At 38.1% G+C, this 24,845-nt stretch overlaps 1 protein-coding gene across 2 annotated transcripts in view; it reads right to left on the reverse strand.

The window, feature by feature from the left end:
* Nucleotides 1-705: 705 nt before the first annotated feature.
* Nucleotides 706-24,845, reverse strand: part of TBX18 (T-box transcription factor 18) — a 30,525-nt gene continuing 6,385 nt past the window's right edge. For both annotated transcript variants that reach the window (XM_006729425.3, XM_081828603.1), the window contains exons 4-8: nucleotides 22,449-22,620; nucleotides 14,681-14,848; nucleotides 11,187-11,251; nucleotides 5,261-5,355; nucleotides 706-3,712 (exon numbers count right to left, since the gene is read on the reverse strand). In XM_006729425.3, the coding sequence (XP_006729488.2) occupies nucleotides 2,988-3,712; nucleotides 5,261-5,355; nucleotides 11,187-11,251; nucleotides 14,681-14,848; nucleotides 22,449-22,620 (1,225 nt within the window). In that variant the 3' untranslated portion in view covers nucleotides 706-2,987. The remainder of the gene's footprint in view (nucleotides 3,713-5,260; nucleotides 5,356-11,186; nucleotides 11,252-14,680; nucleotides 14,849-22,448; nucleotides 22,621-24,845) is intronic.

Genomic DNA, 24,845 nt, shown 5'->3' on the forward strand with positions numbered 1-24,845 from the left:
AATTCATACTAAGATGTGAGTTGCTGATAGGTTTAAATCTGGGGAGTGATGTCTCGAAAGGAATTCACATTTTAAAGGTGAGATTTCTTTTGCTCAAAATTTCACTAATTAAAGGAGTGAGTGTGACCCTTTGCTATATCAGCAACACTGTGCTTCAGTCTCTTCTGGGGGCCACGAAAGTCTCCTGACCCCCTACATTCCAGAAATCAGGGGTCAGCAAGTGGGTGCCCTGCTTGTGAAAAGCTGTTGACCTCTGGGAAGGAGCTTGTATAGAAGCAAGTGTTAATTTTCAAAATGTGACTGGCTGTAATAGCAGCAACCTCACCTCATTACAATGCCCCTTGGAATGTTTTCCAGTCAAGGGGTCTAGAAGTGATCTGTCATCACTGGTCAGTGGTATAAGCAGCTCATTCTTGTATCCTTGCCCTTCTCCCCTGGACCAGAAACAAAACATACCACCATGGCCTCCTCTTCTTACATTTGAATTTTCATGTGTTCAACATTTGTCAGGGCTTCACCTTCAATGACATGGTCAGGGCCCCAAGAAATTATATTTAACACATGAAAAATGAATGCCAGACCCATTTCTCCATGTCTTGTAATCAAAAGCCACAAAATCTGTGTTTGGGTGTTCATATGTGTGCTTATTCTTGGAACAACATTTATAGACACTTTAAATGATTACCCTCCAAAGTCATAAAAGGGTTTAGTAACACACTTTAATATATAATTTCTTAAGCACTTTTTAATAAAATACAGATATATAATTATAATTATCAATGCATGTATGTCATTTAATATAATGATAAAAGGCTAGTCTTTGAAGTGACATGGTGATTAATATTTACAGTAAAACCTAAAGGAAACAACAATTTGTACACTATTGCTAAATCAAAAAAATTAATAAAAAATTCTACTCATATTGTTGTATCATTTCAAATCACCAACAGCAAAAAGGAAAATGCTCTCCCTATTAATACATATGAGTATAGATTACTTTCCATGTTTTCTCAAGATAGACAACTTTCTCATTCTTGAATTGTACTACGCGCTAAGGCTGGAATGTACTCATGAGGACTTTTCCCAAATCTCTGTCCAGCTATTAATACCATACACAGGTATCTTCTACAGATCTACCTACTGGAAGTATTTTGTGTCCCTTCATGCTAATCCTCAGTGTAAAAACCAATACTGATTTAAGGAACTGTTACAAAATCCATGAGGAAATTTATCAATATCCATAAACAGAGTCACATCCTGTACAAATACTTTTCAAACAGTTATCTGCTTAAATATCTAACAGCCATGCTGTTTTAAAGTAAAGAAGCAAGTCAGGAGCTACACCCTTTCCCCATCTAAACTAGGGATGAGTTAAAGCAACTCTGTTTAGCACTGAAAGGAAATCTCACTTAGCTTGGAAAGGAAATCTGCTTTAGCTTGACAAATATATGAAAGGTAATGAGTCAATGAACAGACATATTATTTTAATTTCTCAACAGACATACGGTAATGCTCCTTATCATGCATTCTTAGCCTTTCTTATTCATCTCCTAATGTGCTATCAAAGTTACGTATTTTGAAATCTTAAACCATGTATACATTATTTTAGGGATTTTTCAAAAACTAATCCTGTTTTCATTTTTCCAGTTTTGAGGGTGAAAATGCTGTTGAGGTTAAAAGTTTTATAGATCCTTTATCATAATTAGTATCTTCCTCCGTCATCCTCTAAGAGGGTCTTTATGGTAATGGGCTTTGGCCTTTGCACTACAACCCCCAAAAGACAGATTGCTGGAGATAACCCCCTGAAATTCCTTACAGTGTTATTTAATACCATAAAGGCCTAGAATCTATTTGTTTCGGGAAAGACCCAGACAGAGAAACAAGGTTAAGGAGGGGGGAGGTTTCAATTTGTAGGAGTTACAAGACATAAATAAGTAGCACAAATGCCTTTTTCCTTCCTTATAGACCACGGGTCAGGAATCTCAAAAACAAAATGGAAAAAATATCCTCAATGAAAAACCACACTATAAAAACCTAAGGGATGGCTGACAAGATTATTCCTCTTGATTTAAAAAGATAGACATTTCTCATTAGAATCAAAGAATTTGAGGTGGGTTTATTTTCTTTTTGGCATTCCACTCATATCATATAGTCCTTCCCCAATGAAAACTGGAATTTAAAAATGTTTCTAGAACATTCTTTAATGGTCTACTTTGACTAAATAAAATGAGCAAAAGATCCAAAATACTGGAAATTTATTCTCTGCAGATGAATAAATACCTCTTATTACATACCCAATGGAAAGTGAAAAGAAAGTATAAGCCTCTCTTCCACCTTACCTAAGTAAATAATTATTATAGGTCATGGATTTTTACAGAACCAAGATCATCTAATACCTGTGACAAACAAGAGCAAGCAGGAACACAAAAGCTAATCCTTCATGATTACAAATACCTCAGAACTAATACTTAGACCTCAGCTGGCTTTTGCATTTTAGGTTCTCACACTGTGCCCAAGAATAACAGAAATCAGACTCTGTGTGCTGGTTTACTGTTAGTTATCAACACTCAAGTATGAAACTGTGTAGAGCATTTTTCTGATAAATTAAGTTATAAGTCTTGGTCTGGTTAGTATCACTGCCAAGTTTTAAGTTTGCTGTTTGGTTTTTAAAAGAGTCTGAGAATTTTGGTTAAACATCCTACTTATGCCAACACTCTGTGCAACTAGATGAAATGGGGGGGGGAGAGAGGATGTGGTTTTATAGGCTGCAAAACTCCACATGCTATGTACAGTTTACATATATACCAGATAATTACAATCTCACCATGAGGAAGTCAAAACACTCAGGGAGCCTTCATTTCCTATTACATGTAAATCTTACAAGCTACTGATAGTTTCTTTTCATATTGCTTTCAGAAAAAAAGAAAAAAAATGAAGAAAGAAAATACATTAGACCAATCTGAGTATGGTTTCACTTCAAGGATTCATCAGACCATATGTGCAGACACTTGAGATGATGACAGAGGTAAGCTTCCTAGGGTCCTAGAGTCAAAGAAACTCTGCTGACCCCCACTGCTAAGCAGGTGCACTCCTTCCACAGGGGGCAACATCTGCCGATCGGTCATGGTCCCACTCGGTGAGGACCCCAAGAAACTTCCTTGGGAAGAAACAATTTTCTCAGGACTGGCAGCCAGTTTGGGGGATGTGGAGAAATTATATCCATACAAGGCACAGGGGCTGTGTAACCTGAACGTGTTATAGGAACCCTGATGGGTCTGGTTAGCAGCAAAGGCGTTGCTGGAGGGTGAAGGCATGATGTACTGAAGCTGGGGGGACATCCCCGAAATCTGCATGGACAGGCTGGTCTGTGGGCAGCTGAAAGTGTCCCCATCCGTGCCGCCCAGGGACATGTTCACCGAGGTACTGCTGCTCACGCCCACATAGGAAGGAGTCCTGGGCGCAGCGAAGGTCTCGCCAGGCTGGTTGGTGAGCCTGTTGTAGGTCTCGGCCAAGGATGTGCTGTAGCGGTTGAGGGTGAGGCCAGAGCGGGCACAGGTGGAGTAGTCAGCCGGGGCCAGGCTACACAGCTGGCTGGTGTTGGGCCCCAGGTGGAAGGCAGGAGAGGAGCAAGGGGATCCAGACAAAAGATGAGGGTGGGTGGCAGGAACGCCATTCCCAGAGCCTTGGAGCAATGTGGAAGAACTTGTATTTCCTACAAAAGAAGTTGAAATGTAAAGAGCAACGACTCCACGGCCATGTTTTCCTTTCAGTTTTGTGAGCATGAGCTAGACACAGCTTGTCACAAGGAAGCCTACATGGAACGATGAAAACAAGATGGTCTTGGCTCTCAAGGAATTATAATTTAACTGAATTCAGACTGAAATATTTTAGACACAGATCCTCTCAATATTTCCAAGGCATATGATCTCCCCAGGCAATAATTTTCTTTTTTTATTGCAGAAGAGATCAGGACACTGCCACATAGAATTTTCACATTTTCTCCCTCCATTAACTTTCCTCAAGTTTTCTGATTTTTTATAATAAATATTTACAAATACTTTCCTGGCAACTTGACAACTTTCATCTTACTCTGTATCTTGTTCCTAAAGTATAGCCATCACCTCTCTTCTTTCCATATTTTACCCTTTCAGCAGACCTTGCTCTGGATCAGTATGTTTTCTTGCATGAAAATGGAAAAGAATTCCAAGGAAAGAGCCAAATTAGTCAAAGACACACCCTGCCTCAAACATATCTGCAGCTTCCCACTGAAAGCTTGTGTATCCACGGCTGTATCACATGGGGCTATTACAAGAAGGCAATAGTCTAGAACTTCAAAAATCTCATTTCCAACCAGAACACAGGTTGGTGAATCACATGCTAACACAAGAGCAGAGGCCCACCAAATAAACAGTCCTGTGAAACGGAGAGGGTGGTTGACCTTGTGTCCAATCAATAACTGCGGTGGTGGCCGTCTCCCCCTCTCTGGATTCACTGGCAGATTGATGTTTGCAAACTTGACAGAACTTAGGGGGAGAGGAGAATTCCAACAGGCTGGACAGGTTGTAAAGCCTTCATTGCTCCAGCAACAGTGTTTTATATAGCTTCTCAAAATAATCTAAAAGCCCCATCCAGTCAATGATAATTATCTAAAACCCAGCATGTTAATTGTCACTGGGGTGCTGGGCAGGATCAGGCATAAAAAGGCTGAGTGCAGGAGCGGGCCAAGAGTCCTACCTACCGAGCAGAGGAGGAAGCATCATCCCTTTGCAAGCAGCTCCCTCTGAGGAAACACTAGCCTGAGCTTGGGGGAAACACTCAGAGGTGAGCCCCGGGGTGCCTGACCTCCTCAGCATAAATCCAGCAGGTGAACCCTGCCTAGAGGCCATTGTGCTGAAGGAAGTGCAGAAAGAAGTGGCAAGGAAGGGTGAACTGGGACTGGCACTGGCAATTCCCTGTGAGGTGGGCCTGGCACGAGGGCCCACAGTCCAGCTATAATTTTAACAAGAGATTTAAGGGTGAAGTAAAGGTTGTGAAATAGATAAACAGCCTGCAACATGCAAGACTTAACCTATGACCACAAGAGCCATTTTTCTGGTTCCCATCCCCATTCCTCACAGAAAAGAGGTGGATTCTGTAACAAGAGGATGTTGGTGATGAGGTCGCCATTGTGGATGCCAATGACGACAGGTGTATTTTTCAGTGCCTGAGCTTCTAGTCAAGAACCGGCTGTATCTATGACCCAGGAGACTTTGTGTTTTACCTTGCTTGGGAATTCCAGGGATATCTTCAAAGGTGAGAGTCCGTAGTGAAGGTCTCCAGAATGCATATGACTCCACAAGGGCTTCCAAACCCATTCTAAACGGAAGGATTGGGATGGAGGTGGACAAAAGAAGCCTCGTTAGGAGCAGTTGGAGCTTTCGCCAGTAATAAGCAGCTCAGAACACATCGCTGGTGTTGACAGCGTCCCCCCACATTGGTAGGGCAGGAGCTTGGCACAGGCAGAAAGAAACGCTTCAGAGATGGGCTACCATTCTGTCACCAGGAGCACAGGACGATGGAAACCACCCAAGATATGCTGTTAACATTCTCAGAAAACTAAGCCGACCTCGGAGAATAAGAAGCTGTCTCTGTGCTAAGGAGCTCAGGTGAAGAGGTTCATCCTAGCTGATGTGAGTCCAAGGCTCTTCTGGGATCTGGAATCCACCCTCTCCCACTGTAACATTACTTCTCCCTCTGATGAGGAAGGCTTTAACACAAAAGCCTGACCCTGTAAAGCCACTTTTTCTGAAGAGGCATTTCTGCCCATCATTTGGTGCCCTGGTAGCCAGCTTTAGAAGAGCACTCATCCAAAGAAAACCAACTTCTCTCTGGGGCGGGGTGGGGGGCACGCGCACAATCTCCATCACACCCAGTGCAGCCAGCGTAGGCTCTCCCTTCAGCAACAGGGAGTCCAGGGGGTTGGCAGGCAGCACTGACCTCTCAGCACAACATGCAGGAGGAACACAGAAAGGTGATCTCACAGGCCGGTACCACATATGGCTCTAGGATTAGCATCAAACATTCTTTTCAAGGCCCCTACGTACACTTAGTGAACGGATACTTAAAGAGACAAGATAAGTTGGTTGTAAACTATTTGCATGACATATATGTCAAATATATATATATTTGAAAACAATATATATATTATATATCTAAATACATACATAAATGTATCTCCTACTGTAAGTGATTCAGAGTCCTCCTCTCCTTGAATCAGATAACTAAGTCCTCTAGGTTCTGGAAATGAGGCGCTTCACTCATCTAGCCCATTCTTCAGACCTCGCCAGTCTTCCCTCAACTACCAAAGCCCTAAGCAATTTGTTAATCTTAATAACACTGTGATTTTCATGAAACATAGAGCTCCATTGTAGGAAATGCCTGCTTTCTTAGTATCAAACAATATTCAGACTTCTCTTGTGATTGTTAGATACGGTTTTATTTAACACAGATAATCTGTATTTAATGCAAATATTAAAGAGTGGGTCTTTAATCACTTGCACTCAACTTGCTACCTCCTCTGGATACCTTGCATCCCCAAATCAAGAACTATGAACTAAGACTAGAGGAACCCCCTGGCCCCAGAGTCATACCACCTACACAACATGGTGAAAACTCTCTAAACACTCCTAGTAAGTGATATGTGCAGATAAAACCATCTTACACAACTTGCCCTACTGTTCTAAGGTTTTACACACTGAATTTACTTCCTTAGTGTTCAGACTGTAGACTCCATTGATTTGTTGATGTCTATCATGACTCCATGGAGCATCAGTACCCCATCTTAGTGATAGAAGGAGACAGCAGTGTGTGTGTGTGTGTGGATGGGTGGTACTGAGTGCATGCACAGGCTTGTGTGCATGAACCATCCTCACATGAGTCCAGACATGAACCTGACTCATCTCTCAAGTCACAAGTTCAGGGGGTGCTGCTGTGGGAGCACCTCCAAAAGCCATCACCAGCTGCCAAAGGGGAGAGCAGGGCAGAGTGGACCTGCACATGCCTTCCACCTGGGCTGCACTGAGCATGAAGGGCAGAACCTAGCTTTGGATGTAATCAGTGTTCTACAGAGAGAGGGCTATTTCATGGTAAGAACACTGGATTGGGGGTCAGGAGAACTGGGCTATGGCTCCAACTCATTAAAATTCACTATGTGACCCTAAGTAAATGTTTTAACCTCCCTGGACTTCAGTTTCCCACAAAGTGAGGATCAGACTATGAAAGCTCTGCATCCTTTCCTAGCTCTAAAGTTGTGCGCTCCCAAGTGATTTTTCCAAAACCAGACATCATATCTGTGGCTGACTATGAGCCAGATGCAAGCAAGATCTACTCAATAATATTTTATGTACATTAAAGTATTGATTTGGGGGCAGTTTGGCAGCTTGGTCACTCCCAAAACCCCATGTTGCCTGCAGGTTGCATTTAATACTCAACTAATGAATGCTGGGTACTCTTTTATCTGCTTACTCTATATTTCATTTGTACAAGGTTTTAAGACTTTCTAGAAACAAGCTTTTTTAAATGCTAAAGAATGTCAGAATGCTGTTTTGTATAAAACTGCTTTTTTATTACCACATAGATGAGTTTTAATAGTCATAGATTTGAATATTAAGGATACCAAAGTGTCCATGGAGTGGTCTCAAGGGGAGTTTGCTAAGAGGTAATTAATAAGCATCCACTGGACTTAGACATTTATTAACTATGGAGAGGATCATTACTGCATCATTTGTTTTAGCAGTGTAAACTTTATTATGCTTCAGATACAAATCCATAGACCCAGTTCTTGGGGAGACATTACTGATCATCACAAACATATAACCCTAAGCTTTAAAGAGATGCTCTGAAAATGACATATCTACAAGTGATCTGACTTGAAGCTATTGATACTTTTCTTGAGGCTGCTGTTTCACCCTGCAAGTTCCAGAAAGGATTTCAGATATTTTGCAGGAAACAGTTATAAAATATTTATTAGCTGAATCTGGACTTTTTAAAAAAGACCTTCATTTTCTCCAGTAATGGAGACTTTTCCCATCTAGTTAAAGAAAAGATAAAAGGCACCTCCTGCAGGAGTGTAGCCAAGGCGATAATTTATACAAGATGCCTTTGAACAATTTCCACATTTTATCACCACCCTAATTTACGCTATCAAATGGCCAAGTTTATTTAGTAAAATGGTTATGTTTTTCCTGAAGTATTTAAAGCAAAGAAATTTCTGTACCTTCCTGAGTAAAAAATTTTATAGGGTCAAACCTAAGGCCTAACTGAAGAATGAAACTATTCTCAGCACATAAATTCTCTTGCACGTAGCAAATGTCTTGCAGGAGAGCTTTTAAGGGCTGAAGCTACTGATTCCTATAAAATAGGCTGTAGAACCATAAATAACCAGGAAGGGATAATTTTTAATTAAAGCAAATTATTTTATATAAAGTTTAAAAAAAATCACAAGTCCGTGTTTATTTCTTGTCCTGCTTAATTTGTTTATTTCATATATGGGGAAAAATAAAAACAGAATTTATATATTACAGACCAGGGGCATTAAAGAAATAAAATGAACTTTTTCTCATGGGCTTTCTTCTCTATTTATATGAAAAAATATCACTCCTTCCCCAAGCCCTCAACACCAATGCACACTCCAAGTCTTATATAAAACTTAAACTTTTTTTTTAAGGAAAATATATAAGTTAGAAATCTTTAAAGCTGACCAAATTCCCTCTTCTCCATATATGAGTTTTTTTCATTTATCAATGGAAAATGTTAAAATTAGATTTCTAAATAGAGAATGTTGATTTATAAATATTTAGCATTCCAAAATAAGCACTGAAGAGCTATCTATCATAAGCAGGAAAACTAATTTTAATGAGACAAAATGTGAAATTATTCATGTCACTAATAAGAAAGCTATGTATAGACTCAACATAATTTTCTTATACTATGATATTGCTTAAACACTTGGAGCAAAACAAAAAATTTTAAATTTAACAAAATTTAAAAAGTGTTAAAACGTAATTCCTTATGTCCTGTATGTCCATTAAAAACTTTAAAAGTTATAGAGTCAGGAAAGAAATAGTAGCAAGCACCACGGATGCCACATCTATATACCTGTAAAACAAAGGAAGGAAAAATTTCATATCAAACCTAGCATTCTGACCTCATGATACCAAACAAGGGACTTAGCAGTTTATTTTCACCCATCCCACTGATTTTTTTCACTGACCAAATTCAAATGCCTTTTCATTATGCTGACATTTCTAGAATTCTTCCTGAAAACTTGTCCTATGCATCTTATCATCTCACTTCTATTTGTAGGTTTATTCACTATTGGTATCTATCCAAAATACACCTTTAAAAATATTTTTAAATGTATTGTTTCAAAAATGAACCGACAGTATCCAAGCAGTGTGATTCCCCCAGCGTCGATAGCAGTGAGGTGTCTGCTAGGTCAGTCCTACAGGGCAGCCTGGACACGGTTTCTGGCTGTTATATTCCTCAAGCCTCGTGCTGCCTTCCTGGAGTTGCAGTGAATTTTAATAAATGTATTCACTACTTAAAAAAAATAATGAAATGAAAGTAATGCAAGACCCTTAAATGGATAAATACTATACTGCTGTCACCAAAACCACAAGAAGATTCCATCAAAGTATTTGTCAAGGCAGAAAAGAAGTCACCCCAAAGGCTCCCATTAGTCCTCACAGTGACCTTCTCAGTTACTAAATTATTCAGCTTTTAGAAACTCCTCTGGACAGCAAAGTTAACCAAGAGCCAATGTAACATAACAAAAGCCAAGCAAAGTTGTTCTCACATTAAAACAAACATCTAAAAAGGCAGAATGATTTCAATATATCAGGCAATAGGTATTATAGGAATACCTGCAAATCTTCCTACAGAATAAAGAATTTTAGAGGGAATTATTAGTCCTATTATTAGTCCGTCTTGTTGATGTACCTGCACTAAATTAAAGGCTACTCTACTCTCAATGCATTTCAGCTGCATTTTAGTCCTCATGTTGCATGGTGTTTAAACAATGCCGCTGCATATGAGTATATTCTGCAAGCACTTGACTGTATTCTGAGAAAAGATCTCTGCACCAGCCTTGCCCAAATAATCAGCTGGGAGAAACTAAAAATCTGGACTACCACCTGATTGTCCTCGCTCTACAATTTTAAATCAAACTGTCCCTAAAACAAAACAATTGGGGATTTTGACTTCCTGTAGACGCAGCCTAGACCAAGTTTTCAAGAATACCAAGTTTTCAAGAAGTATTAGAATAATTTCTGGAGTAAAGTAATAAAAATTTCTCAAATATTTCTTCTTAAAAGCTTTAAAAACATTTAAGTCAAAGCCTTCCCCTGAAAAGGCGTCTGGAGAATGTTGTTAGTCTATTATTACTCTTTATTACTATCAGTACTTATTTTAGAAAATGTTGCACCAGACTATATTAGAATAGAATCATATCAATAAATTCAAAAGCCCATGGCACACACAAGGGTGATCTGCTTTTTGATAAAAGTAACAGAGTGGAATTCATTATTGTTGCTCTCCCTCCTAGTACAAACACCATAAAACATGACACAGAAAAAATAAACAAGTGTGTAGCTGTCAGCTCAGCCAAGACAAATTTGGAAACTAAAGAACCTCAGCTCTCTTGGCAATGGGAAGTAGTTTCATATTCTAGCTGGAAATCTGAGGGAACGGAACCCCATCATATTCTGAAGACAGAATCAATAGATTGTTGTGACATCACTAAGCAAATTATAAAACAACAGCAGATGCAGAGAGGCTACTGACTTGGAATATTGAAGCCCCGGGGCCTAAAGGGTAGGCTATTGACTTGAGATACTGAAACCCCTGAGTCTGAAAGACAGGTTTCCTCAAGGTCCTTTCAGAGGTGGCATGCACTGTGCACCTTGAGAACTTGCATTTTTCAGCCAGCATCCCACTTCAAAATTTCCCTTAGGAATGGGCAGGCCATAGCACTACACCCAAAAATAAGTTACATCCAAGGCCCAGCGGTACCGACAAATTTTAATCCTCATCAGAAAATTATTTCAAAAGCATGTCAGTAACTTTAACTGTTTACCTTGTCATGGAAAATTCACAACAAAAAGCCAAATATATTTATCAGAGCCAGAACGTTCTTCACTAAGTCTTACCTGTTACGCCCAGAGTCTCGGAAGCCTTTGGCAAATGGATTCCTATCTATCTTCAGGCGAGTAATCTGCAGAGTACAAAATTCATATCAAATATTCTAAATGTCAAGTAAGGTCATTAAAAAGAGAAATGGTGGAAGAACTACAAGTAATTACAAAATTGACTGTGTTCCTCTCCCCTATTTCTCAGGTATTTTATTACCTTAGCTGCAAAGCTAGAAGAAAATTTCAGAAATCACCTAGATATTCATCTGCTATGAAAAAGACATTCCCCACCCCTTTTCAAACTCTGTAAATAAAATCTTTTGCTTTTAATATCACTAGAGAAGGAAATTCTGAATCATCTGTTGATAACCAGTCCTTTGTTTGACAATCCCTCAGAACTAAAGCTCTTCCCTTTAACTCTGTGACATGGCTTAATCCTGTTCCTCTTGGTAATGGGTAACAGCTAATATCCACCTTCTACTTAGTCAAGTTACTTACAACACTTGAATGCCATTAAGCTCCTACGCATCCCTCTCTTCTTCAGAATTAGGTACTATCCGCTTCTTTAACTTTTCTGCCTCTGTATTTTTCTTTGTGTCTCTTTGAATCATCTTTATGGCTCTCATCTGATAATTTTATTCTTTCCTCTGTTTTCTGTTGAGTCCTGACCTTGTCAGAGCCCTACAGTGAATGTCTAATCAGAGCTAACCATTACTGAAAGGCTCTAATGAGATTAAATCTTATTCATGTAGTAGAAATAAATGTTTTAATTTTAACAGAAATTTGGGGGTAGGATTTTTACAAATGGTCTAATCATCTCCATTAAAAAAATTTTGGGGGGGCGCCTGGGTGGCTCAGTTGGTTAAGCGACTGCCTTCGGCTCAGGTCGTGATCCCAGGGTCCTGGGATTGAGCCCCTCATCGGGCTCCCTGCTCGGTGGGAAGCCTGCTTCTCCCTCTCCCACTTCCCCTGCTTGTGTTCCCTCTCTCACTGTCTCTCTCTCTGTCTAATAAATAAATAAAATCTTTAAAAAAAAAATTTTTTTTAGCTACACCATCTTATAATTGACACTAATAACATCTCACCTCTTTCTTAATAGAACTCCTCCTTGCCCAAAGGGAGTTACAGCCTATTTTCTAAGAAGCACATCATGCTTTGTTTTCTATGCTCTTTGGTTTAGTGGAATCTACAAAGTTAATGAACATACTTCTGACGGTGCCATTTTAGCTAAGGATAAATGAACACTGTTGGATAACACGAAGGCAAAGAAAAGGCATCTCTGAAAACTCATGTGCAATCCCCCTATATATTGTCCTGAAGGAATTCTTTATAGTTCATTATAGCTGAACTCTTTGTTCATTTAAATAATATTTAAATAACATTAAATAATTTAAATGTTCATTTAAAATACTATTTCAAAAAAGAGTAGAGATTTATATAATGGTGCCCTGTCTGAATAGAGATATGTTACTATTGCCATTATTTTTATTACTGAGTGCATACTATGTATGCTGTACTAAGAATTTTATACGCATATTTCATTTAATTCTCATGGCAACTTACATGTAGTTATTATCCCAATCTTATGTTTTCTTTTAAACTGAGGCTTAAGTTTCCTATGATCATAAGGTTACTTGCCTGTAGAACTAGGCTGGGACCCTGGGCTTCAGAACCCCATGCTGTTAACCACCCATTTTCCCTGAGTTCTTAAAATAGGAGCCAGGAAGTTAAAAAATGAACATCATTGTATTTGGTCATTATCAGTTTCCCTTCTTCTAATTTTTTTTACCCTATTATCGATTTGTCAAAGTTTGTCAATTGCTATTAGTCACCAACATGTACCAAAAGCCCACTGCATCTTGTTTATTGTATCACAGAGGCTGGGAGAAAAATACACATTTGACATTATTAATGTGTTGGTGTTTGAGACAAAAAGAGAGACAGATAAACCGGGGTTGCTTAAAAGGTACTAAACGTCTCTGCTCTTTTCTCCTCATGCATTATACTTTTCCTAAAAAAAAAAAAAAAAAAATCATTTTCTGCATCTAACGTATTTTAAGAATATTTTCCTAATTATCTCCAGTCCTTCTAAAGGTTAACTTCTATACAAAAGCGTGACAATGTGAGTGAGAGGACAGGATGGCTTCAGCTGTGGGACTGGCAGCTCTGCATGGATGACAGCAGATGCACCTCCCAGCCCAGAAGGAAGATGCAGGGGACGGGATCCAAATCTCCTCATAAGTCTTAACAACAAAAACCACAACCGGGAGATTTTAAAGCCTTAAAATTTAACTGAGATGTAAATAAATGTAAAGAGAAGTGGAGACCTAAAATAATTCTCCTGACCACTAAAATTAAAAAAAAAAGTCTACCACAGACCACATCAGCCTCAACTACATCACTATTTTTTATGAAAACTGGCCATAAGTGCATGGACTAAATAATCGCCTTGAATCCATTTTCCACCTACTTGACACAGCCTTAAAGAAATACATATGCTTACCTATATTGAAAAGAAATATTTCACTTTTGAAATTATTACTAATTTTATGAAAAGACTGCCCCACAACTGCTGATCTCTCAGGCTATAAGCATATGTATCACCCTCTGTCACAATTAAAGCATATCTTAAAAGAAATAGCCCTTTTTGTATATATGCCAAATGACTACGTAAGATAAATGCTTCTGAAATATTTCCTATAATACATGGATTATAGTTTTAAAATAATGTGAATTATCAAATCCCGTGCTCTATGATACAATCCAGGATTCATATTCTACATGTCTATTTCCTAGGCAATATACATGCCTTTTTTTTTTTTTTTTTTTTGGTAGAGAAAGAGAGATAGAGTAAGTGGAGGGGAGAGGGAGAGAGAGAGAGAATCTTAAGCAAGCTCCACGTGCAGTGCAGAGCCTGACTCAGGGCTCAATCTCAGGACCCTGAGATCATGACCTGAGCCAAAATCAAGAGTCAGACACTCAGGGGCACCTGGGTGGCTCAGTTGGTTAAGCGTCTGCCTTCGGCTCAGGTCATGATCCCAGGACCCACATCGGGCTCCCTGCTCTGTGGGGAGCCTGCTTCTCCCTCTCCCTCTATCTACTGCTCTGCCTACTTGCACTCTCTCTGTCAAATAAATAAATAAAACTTAAAAAAAAAAAAAAAAGAGTCAGACACTCAACCAACTAAACAACCCAGGAGCCCCCACAAGATTTTTTATTTTAATTATGACATCATGATTCGACATCTCAAAATGGAAAGCAAACCTACAGTGTTAGTCATGAGACACATTCTTTTCTAAAGAAATTCTCACTAGAAGTAGCCTTACTTAGGGAATCATGGATAAAAAAACTGTTTATACACACACACACACACACACACACACCCTGGATGTCTTATATGGCAAATGCTTTATGACACTTCATAACATTTAGATACAGTGAAAAGCATAGCTAGCTTTCTATTGACACCTGAAACAAAAAGTCTAGAAAGATAGCAATTCTGAGAACAATACCTGTTGGTTCTGATAGGCAGTGACAGTTGTGAAGACAGTTTCTGGAAAGGAGAATGCCTTTACTCCCTCCCCAGATGGAACAGGCTTGATGGGAGAAAGATCATCCCCGCAGTCTTTACGGATGACATGGACCCGCGGTTGGTATTTGTGCATAGAATGAAGAATAATCTGTGTCAAGGAAAGAAAGCCAAATATATCAACAACTTCTGCCCAATCTCAACACCATGACTAAATATTTAATGTGTAAAATAAATCCCAGTTGGAAATGAAAATGTCCAAGGATGCAGAAGTGCCAATTTAATAAAGTATGTCAAAACTGGCAAGGGAGGGCTAAGAAGTTATTTGTAAAATATGCATAAAAATACAAAAGGAAAAAAATCATTATTTTGGTGGAACGCGGTATACAACCATGAATTTAACATCTAATTTTCTGTTTCTGAAAATACAAGAATAAATTCAACAGTATTTTATTTATAATGAGCCAGATGGAACATAAGAGTCCAAACCAGTAAAACTAAAAATGAGATTGAAATGATAATTTAAATTCCACCACACCCATCCCCTAAAAATAAGTATTTGCACACCAAGGTTTTCTTCAGAGAACACTTTTCTTCCATTGGTGACAGCAACATGTCTATTCAAGGGCAAAAGGAATTCTAAGGATACCCAAGAGTCTGCCTTGTGTGTGGCTTACAACATCCCTGGCTTGCCTGGAGAACCCAATGTCCATGTCTCCATCAGAGCGAAACTTCCAAAACCCAGGCACCTGGGGATAGAAAAGCTGGTGCACTCAGGCTCTTCTAAGGAAATCTGATAATATGGTTCAACTACTTTCTACCTCATGATTCCACTTCTGAGAATTTATCCAAGAAAATATTTCAAATCCAAAAAAATTGCTTTATGTATAGAGATTGGCAGCGCCCCATTATATAACAGTGGATAAACTATAAACCACTTACATGAGTAGATTGGTTAAATAAATGAAAATCCATACAATGGGATAGATGTTATTCAGCCATTACTAAGTGCTGTTTAGGACATTTTTAACCACAAAATAAAATGCTTCTTTTTAAACCTTCAATGATCCAAGCTGTTTATAAACTAATCACAATGACATGAAGACAGTAAAAAGGACCCACAGAAAGATAGGAACAGTTATCATCTCTGGATAATGGGACTGTGGGTGAATTTTTTTCTTTTTCTTTATGTTTTATGCTTTCAAGGTATAGGAGATGGAGTAACAAAAAAATAGCCTTACCCAATGAATTTTTCTATTTGCTGCTGGGAGTCCACGTTCAGGTATTGGTTAATGAGTTTAGTTAAGAGAGCTGTATCTTCCCTGAGTTACACGATTTGAATTCAGGTTTAGGGAGTTGAGAGTTTAGAGGAGAAATCCTTAAACAAAGTCTTGGAAAAACACAGTGGTTGACCTGTCTCGTGTTTTTAAGGATACGGGCAGTTTAACAAGGCCAAATTCAGAATATTTGGTCAGCCCCAAAACAAACAGCCCTATACCTGGAGAGCATGTTTGCAGCCACCAGAGGATGTCTTTCCCCCCTGGCAGTAATAACCAGCACGGTGGTCAGTTTTGTTTTGTTTTTTAACCCTAAAATTTTCTTTCTATCAGTGGGAGAGATCCTGGATGGCAGATCTAATGACACTGCCCACCAGACCTGCTTGAATGGGGGTGGGGGGGCGGAGAGGGTATAGCACAAATATAAGGAAAGGATAAGAGAATACAATAGCCCTCATAGTCACCTGCAGATACACACATGAATCTGCAACCTCTGGAAAAGTCTCTTTCCAGGTCTAAAAAAGACAGAACTTCAGTAATCCATTAGTGGCTCACAAAAATCAATTTAAACAGTTGCAACCGGAAATTTTTTAAATAAATAAAATTATAAAGTAGAAACATAGAGTGTGCTCCTTATAGTAAGGATAAGGACTATTTTGCGAAACATTGTCTGTTTTCTTTGCGTGTGTTTATACCAGGTCACAACGTAACATGTACATCTAGTTATGTGAGTCAGGTAAAAAGTCTGAAAAACATAGGTGTAAGATTTATTCTAATGATTCTAGTGATCAGCAAATTCCAGGGTAGAAGAGAAATTGGAGAAAGCTACTTTACATCAAACAAACAAAAATAAGTACATAGCTAATTTCAGAAAACTGGAATAAACTGACTTGGATTGAAGGAAACAAAAACTGATTTGGCTTTCCGTTTACTACCCAATGAATATAGGTTCTTGTTTTAGGAAGTCTTTGTTCTCTCAAGCAGATTCCTCCATATAGCTATATATATTTAAATTTTATTTATTTCTTCCTATCTTTACAGAATTTCCAAAATGACATAAGGTGGGGTATATTGGGGTAGGGTATAGAAATAGCTGATGTATGCCTATGTCTGCACATTAAAGGGCAACTGCCAATAGTAATCTGGGGATCTTTCCAGCAAAATAACATGCTTTCAATATTATCTATAGGAATTTAGTATATCCCCAGATGTTTTCAGGGAATGCTAAATAAGCCTCAGTTCTTCTGTATAAAATGGCATTATTTGCTTTTTAATGATCTGTCAAACTTCATAATGATGAGTGATCAATAACATTTTGCTTACTTAATAAAACAAGTAGAACCGGGAGAACTACTGGCCTTATAAGCAAGGAGACCACAATGATAATGCTGAAACTCAAATAATTATATCTGATCTGCATGTTCCATGCTCTCTGTTCTGTTTAAAAGGAGGATTTTTTTTTTTTCTTTTCGGCATTATCTTGTAACACAGATAGTCACGTGGACTAACGTTCATAAACATAGAATGCTGTCCCATGTGCAGGTTAATCCTCGTTTTTTCCACTCTAAAGACACTAGTTTTGAGTCAAAAGAAGCATGATATTATTTATGTTTAATGTGAAGGCCCTACAGTGCCTGAAGTTGACAGACAAGCCAGCTGTGCCTTACAGAACAGCTCAATAAGGAAACATTACCCGCTGACTCTGGAAATTTTCTAGATGATCTAAATGCCCGTGCTGGAACAAGTCAAGCAAAGGGCCAAGGAGGAGCAGATCCTTGGTTCCCTGCATTACTGATGACACCTGGTACTGACTCACTATAAATGGTAGGGGTCAAGATAGTAACACCAGATCACAAGCTCCATAGCAAGATGGCCTTGGGTTTGTTTCACACACACTGTCTATGAAACACTCCTTATACACATGTACTTTCAAGTTCATCAGCTCATCTGATTCGCTCAAAATTCTCTGGTTCTAACATAACACATGAGAGAACCAAGCCTCAGAAAGCCAAACTGACAAGCTCATGAACATGAACATGTTGGCTCTCCCAAGCTGTTGCAAGTTCCTTCCATCAAGGAGACCTTGGGAATCTCCCCTGTAACACCTTGCCTCCCCACCTGATATCTCAAGCAGAAATGGGAAGGGGGTGAGGACAAACTTAGAGCTAGGGTGACTCTATGTCACTGACTCCTCAGCAGCTGAGAAAGAGATTCTCCACAGGTCCCCTGACTGTGGTAGACTGGCCATCCTTCCTTCCAAAGCACCCCAGCCCTGTGGGTATGAGTCCTGCCAAGGTTTAAAGGCACCATTACCTGTTAAATGTCTTCTAGTTTTTTAAAGATTTATTTATTTATTTGAGAGAAAGAGAGAACGGGACAGAGAGGGAGACAGAATCCCAAGCAGACTCCCTGCTGAGCGCAGACCACCCCAAGATGAGGCTTGATCTCACAACCCTGAGATCATGACCTGAGCCAAAATGAAGAGTTGGCCACCTAACTGACTGAGCCACCCAGGCGCTCCTCTAATTTTTTAGGGAAATGCTCGTCTAAATGTTTCCCTCCAGATAACAAATTCCAGATGAATAAGGAAACATGCACAGGATGAGAAGGAAATATCTTACCCAAGCATGCTAACCATTTGCACATTGGTAGCCCAAGGACCAGTCTTAGATTGTATACAATCCAACATAAAGCTGACTACAGATTCCCGAAGGAGTAAGTAGAGATTATAAAGTCTTTACAACATTCAAAGATTAGTTGTGGAGTGGTAGAACATTCCACTCTAGATTCTCACCAATATTTCTCTCTAAACAATCCCTGTATTTGGAAAGATGAAGTCACACTGAGGAAAACCCAATGGCATATAATTTCATGTCTCATACAGGTCTAGGTCCAGCCACAGCCCTGTGAGGATATGATTCCTATATTAAACACACCATGTTTAATAAAAGTCCCAAGTCATACATGCAGTTCTCAGGGTACTACATTGAATGCTTATATTTTTCACAGAGTAAAACTGGAACTGGGAGGCCAAAAAAAAGTAAGAAAGCAAGTTAGAAAGTAAATTAGAAAATCACCTCTCATTTAAGTCTACAGCTTGATTAATTAGAAATTAGTGTCACTTCCTTTAGATTTTGGGGGCAGGAGAACCTCAACCACATGATGGTAGAGGGGTGAGTTCCTGAGAGGTCTCTGTATCAGGAAATGATGAAACTGAATTAGAAAGTCCCACCATAATGGTACTACTGTCTTCCTAGATGCTGAGTCACAGCAACAATGGACTAAGAAAAGAATTCCTAATCTCGAACTAACCTCATTTGAGGTCATCAAACTGAGTAAATAAATACAATAGACACGTTCCTCATGAAATCTTCCCAATCTCTCCTGGCTGGAATAATGTGGTGTCTGTACTTCTCTGAGCCAACTCTCCCCATCTAGGCTAGATCACTGAAGGCAGAGACTATGGCTTTTTATGTTACACTACATTTTACAAAGTCTTAAAAAATATATTTTTTAAATAAATAATGGAAAAGAGCATTTTTTCTCCTACATTTTCTCTAGTATCAACTGATTCATACATTTTTACCAAGTGTAAAAGCAATTTTCTTGCTTCCTAAATGGACAGGTATATATCTTTCTCTGTTTCCACACTCATTAATTACCTCCTTGTATTAAAGTATTACATCCTATGCCACAACCTTAAACGAAAAATTTAACTGATAGATGACACATTTCTCTAGGTTTTGCCTGTTTTCTGTTATGTTTTTCGGTTTTCCTAAAAGTGAAATATTATAATTATTTAGGCATAAACAATTGAATTTCAATTTGCAATGTATTCTTTTGTGTTGAAATAAATTCTGTGCGCTCATTAATTTTATGTGTTAACTTGGCTAGGCCATGTTATCCAGGTATTAGGGCAAACGTCAGTCTGGGTGTTGCTATGAAGGTATTTTTTAGATGAGGTTAACATTTATTTTTTATATGATTTATTCATTTATTTCAGAGAGACAGACATAGAGAGAGTGAGCTTGTAAGTGGAGGGGGGGTGCAGGAGAGGGAGAGAACCTCAAGCAGATTCTGCACTGAGTGCAGAGCCCAATGCAGGGCTCAATCTCACAACCCTGAGATCAGGACCTGAGCCAAAATCAAGAGTCAGACGCTCAACCAACTGAGTCACCTAGGTGTTCCTAGATGAGGTTAACATTTAAATCAGTAGACTCTGAATAAAGCAGAGTACTCTCCATAATGTGGGTGGGCTTTATCCAATCACTTGAAGGCCTTAAGAAAAACAGACTGAGATCCCCTCAGGAAGAAGAAATTCTGCTTTGAGAACACCTTCATGCTTGAGATGCAACATCAACTCTTCCCTGGGTCCCCAGCCTGCTGGCCTGCTCTGTAGATCTGGGACCTACTAGCCCCCACAATTATGTGAGCCAATTCCTTAAATAAACCTCTCTCCATGTATATATTTATACACATTCTACTGGTTCTGTTCCTCTAGAAAATACTGTTTTACATAAAGTCTAGTGAAATTACAAAGTTAAAATTATAGAAACAAATTACTCTATCTATACAAATATTAGAGATATACTGAGTATTATATATAAAGCCAATAATTTCATCTGAAAGAATTAGAATTAGAAAATGACCATATTGATTTAAATTATTTATTTATTTCTGTATGTATTTAATTTTTTTAAAGATTTTATTTATTTATTTGACAGAGAGAGAGCATAAGCAGAGGGAGAGGGAGAAGCAGACTCCCCGCTGAGCAGGGAGCCCGATGCGGGGCTCGATCCCAGAACCCTGATATCATGACCTGAGCCGAAGGGAGATGCTCAACTGACTGAGCCACCCAGGCGCCCAAATTTAAATTATTTAAAGAAGTGTACCTTATATATGATAGTGTATATTTTTTAGACCCAGTTATCTCTTTAAAAGATATGTTCTCAAACTGTAGAACTCAGAAAAGTAGAGGATATTTAAGCTTTCGAAAACAAGTCACGCTTAATGGCATTATTTTTAAATTTTCTATTCCAAAAACAAAAGACCCCTCAATGAACATGCTGGCAAAATTTCAGCCAGTGCCCTCAATGAGACAGTAGAAACTAGTGTTCCTTCCCTGAAGTCAAGTGAAAAATAACTGTTACTACTTGACTGTGTACATAAAGAATAAAAAGAACAGAAATGAAGTAATGCACTAAAATACAGGGCATTAAGTTGGATTCAGAAATGAAATATACTATGATACTTATCTGATTTTGTTTTAAATCATAAAAGGCAACAAACAAACAAAAGCAAGGTAAGATAGATATATCTTAAAAATCTAGATACTGAATTTGTACCACAATAAAATTTATACTTGAATGTTTTTATTAAGGTCAATTGCTTACTATACTGCCTAGCAACTTGCAAATCATTTCCCATCATAACTGTATTACTAGTTTATGACAGTTTGCATTTTTGTTTTAAAAGATTTACTCATAGGGGTGCCTGGGTGGCTTAGTCATTAAGCGTCTGCCTTTGGCTCAGGTCATGATCCCAGGGTCCTGGGTTCGAGCCCCGCATCAGGCTCTCTGCTCAGCGGGAAGCCTGCTTCTCCCTCTCCTGCTCCCCCTGCTTGTGTTCCCTCTCTCGTGGTCTCTCTCTCTCTCTGTCAAATAAATAAATAAATAATCTTAAAAAAAAAAAGATTTGCTCATAAATATACTCTCTTTATGTCACCCTTTGAGAAATGAACTAGTTGGCATGTAAGACGTACTCTTCAAAAGGCATTTCAATCCTGCCTCAATCAAAACCTTCTCAAATAACAAAAACCTAATAGAAATGCTAGCTTATGATGGAGTTACTTATTTATTAAAATAATAATGTAGAAATCTTGCCTAGGAACAATACTGCGTAACAATAAGGTGTTAAAAATCACTATATTATTGGAATGACTGACTTTGACTTACACATCATGTTTCAGCAGTTTTAAGACTAAAAGGAATTGTTGTAACACATTTTGACACATTAGATGCCATTACAAAACAACTGGGAACTTGCAGATGGAATACACAACTCCTGTAAGCCTGGACCATTAATGAGAAGCAATAAGCTTCAACTGGGAAAAGAGCTGAATACAGGCAGGACACAATAAACCATTATCCCTGTTAACCCAACTCCCTAGTATTCACATTCAGAGCATAATAATTAGCACCTCATAGTGTTTCAAACAAATGTTTTGGCTAAAATGGCTGCCTGAGATTCTATCATTTCAATACAAATGCAATATCTAGTTTTAACCTATTAAATATTTCATAGGATACGCTTCAGGCAACAGGCATAGTCTCTGATGCAAATATAACCTTGATTTTGCACAGATTAGGCACATGCTGATCAACTTTGGAGAGAAATTCATGCCCTTCAGTCAGACACAGTGTAGGTGTGGCTACGCCACCCCATGGTGGCCCATTAGAGAAGCCATCTACTCACATGGCCTTGGTCATCCAGTTCATTGTTGGTGAGCTTCAGCTTGTCAAAGCTGATCACTTGTCTCATCCAAGTCTCTCCTGAGGCAGGCGAGTCTGGATGGATGTACACCCGTGGGGGCACAGGGGAGTCCGCATTACCCGCCACCATCCATTTAGAGCTGTGGTAAACATACCTAGAAGGCAATGACAAGACTCAGTATACAGATTCTTGTTTTCTTGGAATTTCCAAGTCCGTCGAATCAGACAAACTGCATATCTTTTATTTTTAAGTCTAAAAAACAACAATTTACTCTTTACATCCAATACATATAAGATTTCAAGCACTTTTCAAAAACTCTCTGAGGCAGCAGTGGCCTATTGACCTCTCAGAGTAAGTGATGTGTTAAGGATTTATGCACATTATCACCCCCCTAAATTCAAGTATCTTAATTCTTATGAATCACACTTATTCACATTAGACATTCCATCTGTATTCTGATATTTTCCATTTTACATCTGGATATTCAATTGACATGAAGAAACTATTGTCAAGCTTAAAGTTGTCAAGCTCAGCTTTAAGTAAATCTCAAAAATACTTGAGAGTTATAACTTAAAGTGTCCCACTTTAAGACCACTTCCCATTTTAGGCAATGTAGAGACGAATTAGGTAGATGGTAGAAAGGCAAGGGGAAATTGTCAAAAGTTCCATAACTTTTATTTTCTTAGAAAAAGAGGTTTTTTTGTTCTTGTTTTTTTAAAGATTTTATTTATTTATTTGACAGAGACAGAGACAGCAAGAGCAGGAACACAAGCAGGGGGAGTGGGAGAGGGAGAAGCAGGCTTCCCGCTGAGCAGGGAGCCTGATGTGGGACTCGATCCTAGGACTCTGGGATCATGACTGAGCCCAAGGCAGCCGACTAATGACTGAGCCACCCAGGTGCCCCCAAAAAAGAGTTTTAGCTATGATCATTTAGAATATTTTTCTAATTCTATAAAACTAAAAATTACAGATAATGTATTAAGTTTAACTTAAAATTTTTGTATAATCAAAAAATGTAAGTCTTTATCTCTTAAATTTTTCTTTTCCAAACTTTATAAGAAAATTCTTTAGTTTGCAAATACCACTAATCAAAATATACATCAAATTTTGAAAATGAGCATATATCTAATTAATATTATTTTTCTAATTAAGGGACCAAATGTCCTCTTGTGTTTGTTTATATATGTCAAATATACTGACTATATAAGAATGATACATTTAAATAACAATGTTTCAGGTAATAAATAAGATCATAATATTTAATCCTATATTCAGGTTATCATTTATTAATTGTTAATTTAAAATTCACTAATTCAAAAACTAGAAACTAGTATATCATGATTCACTTAGAAAAGGGTATAAAATGAAATTATATACTTAGGTGTTTTCCTTCCAATAGTATTTTAAAATATGACATACAATTTAAAGCAATAATTTGTGGATAGTCTCAGAGAATTCTACCTGTGGAGTATGCGAATTTCTTTTAAAAATAGCATGAAACATTTTCATAACATCTCTGGTGAGGCCCTCTGTTTCAACTAATGTCACATATTTCATTCTCTTTTGAGCTCAATATGCCTTCTATTCTTTAGTTCCTTTCCTTGGGGAAAAAATACATAATCACAAAATTAAGAATAATTTTTTAAAAACTTCCCTGAATTGGTACAGCGTAATTTCAGTAAATAAGTTCCTAAGTGCATGGGCTTCTGTGACTATTAAATGTGCATCACAATAAATCACAAGCACTTTGAATTTGACCAAATAACCACTCTTTGACAGCAGAGAATAAGACAAAAACTTTTTCTACTACTGCTAAAAGTTAGAAAATAAAATGCAAATCTTAGAAATGCAAGAAAAAAACTGCCCTATAGTTACTCCCAAAATAAACAGAGTAATACGCTCTATCAAAACCTAGAAAAAGTACGCATATCCAATAGTTCAAAAATCCACACCCACCAAGATAATAAATGTTACATGTTACATATTCTGTGAAACATTCTAAATATAATTACTAAAACCAAATTTCTTGGGAAGCATTGTAAGTGAAAAACAAATTTATGATTAAGTTTGATCTTTTAAAATTTGACATCTTAATACCAATAGTTGAAATTTTTCTTGCTTTATGTGAGAATAATAAGAATCAACTAAGTAAAATAAACCATCCAAAATACATGAAAGATATCTGGAGAAACAGGAGAGAGATTTGGAAGAGAAAGGAATAATTTCTAAGCTCATTAAGAATTACACTATCTTGTATTATGCTGAGCGAAGTAAGTCAAACAGAGAAAGACATGTATCATATGACCTCACTGATATGAGGAATTCTTGATCTCAGGAAACAAACTGAGGGTTGCTGGAGTGGGGGGTGGGGGGGAGGGA

The sequence above is a fragment of the Leptonychotes weddellii genome, chromosome 8 (assembly GCF_054177405.1).
Source record: "Leptonychotes weddellii isolate Sample4059 chromosome 8, ASM5417740v2, whole genome shotgun sequence".
NCBI classification, from domain to species: domain Eukaryota; kingdom Metazoa; phylum Chordata; class Mammalia; order Carnivora; family Phocidae; genus Leptonychotes; species Leptonychotes weddellii.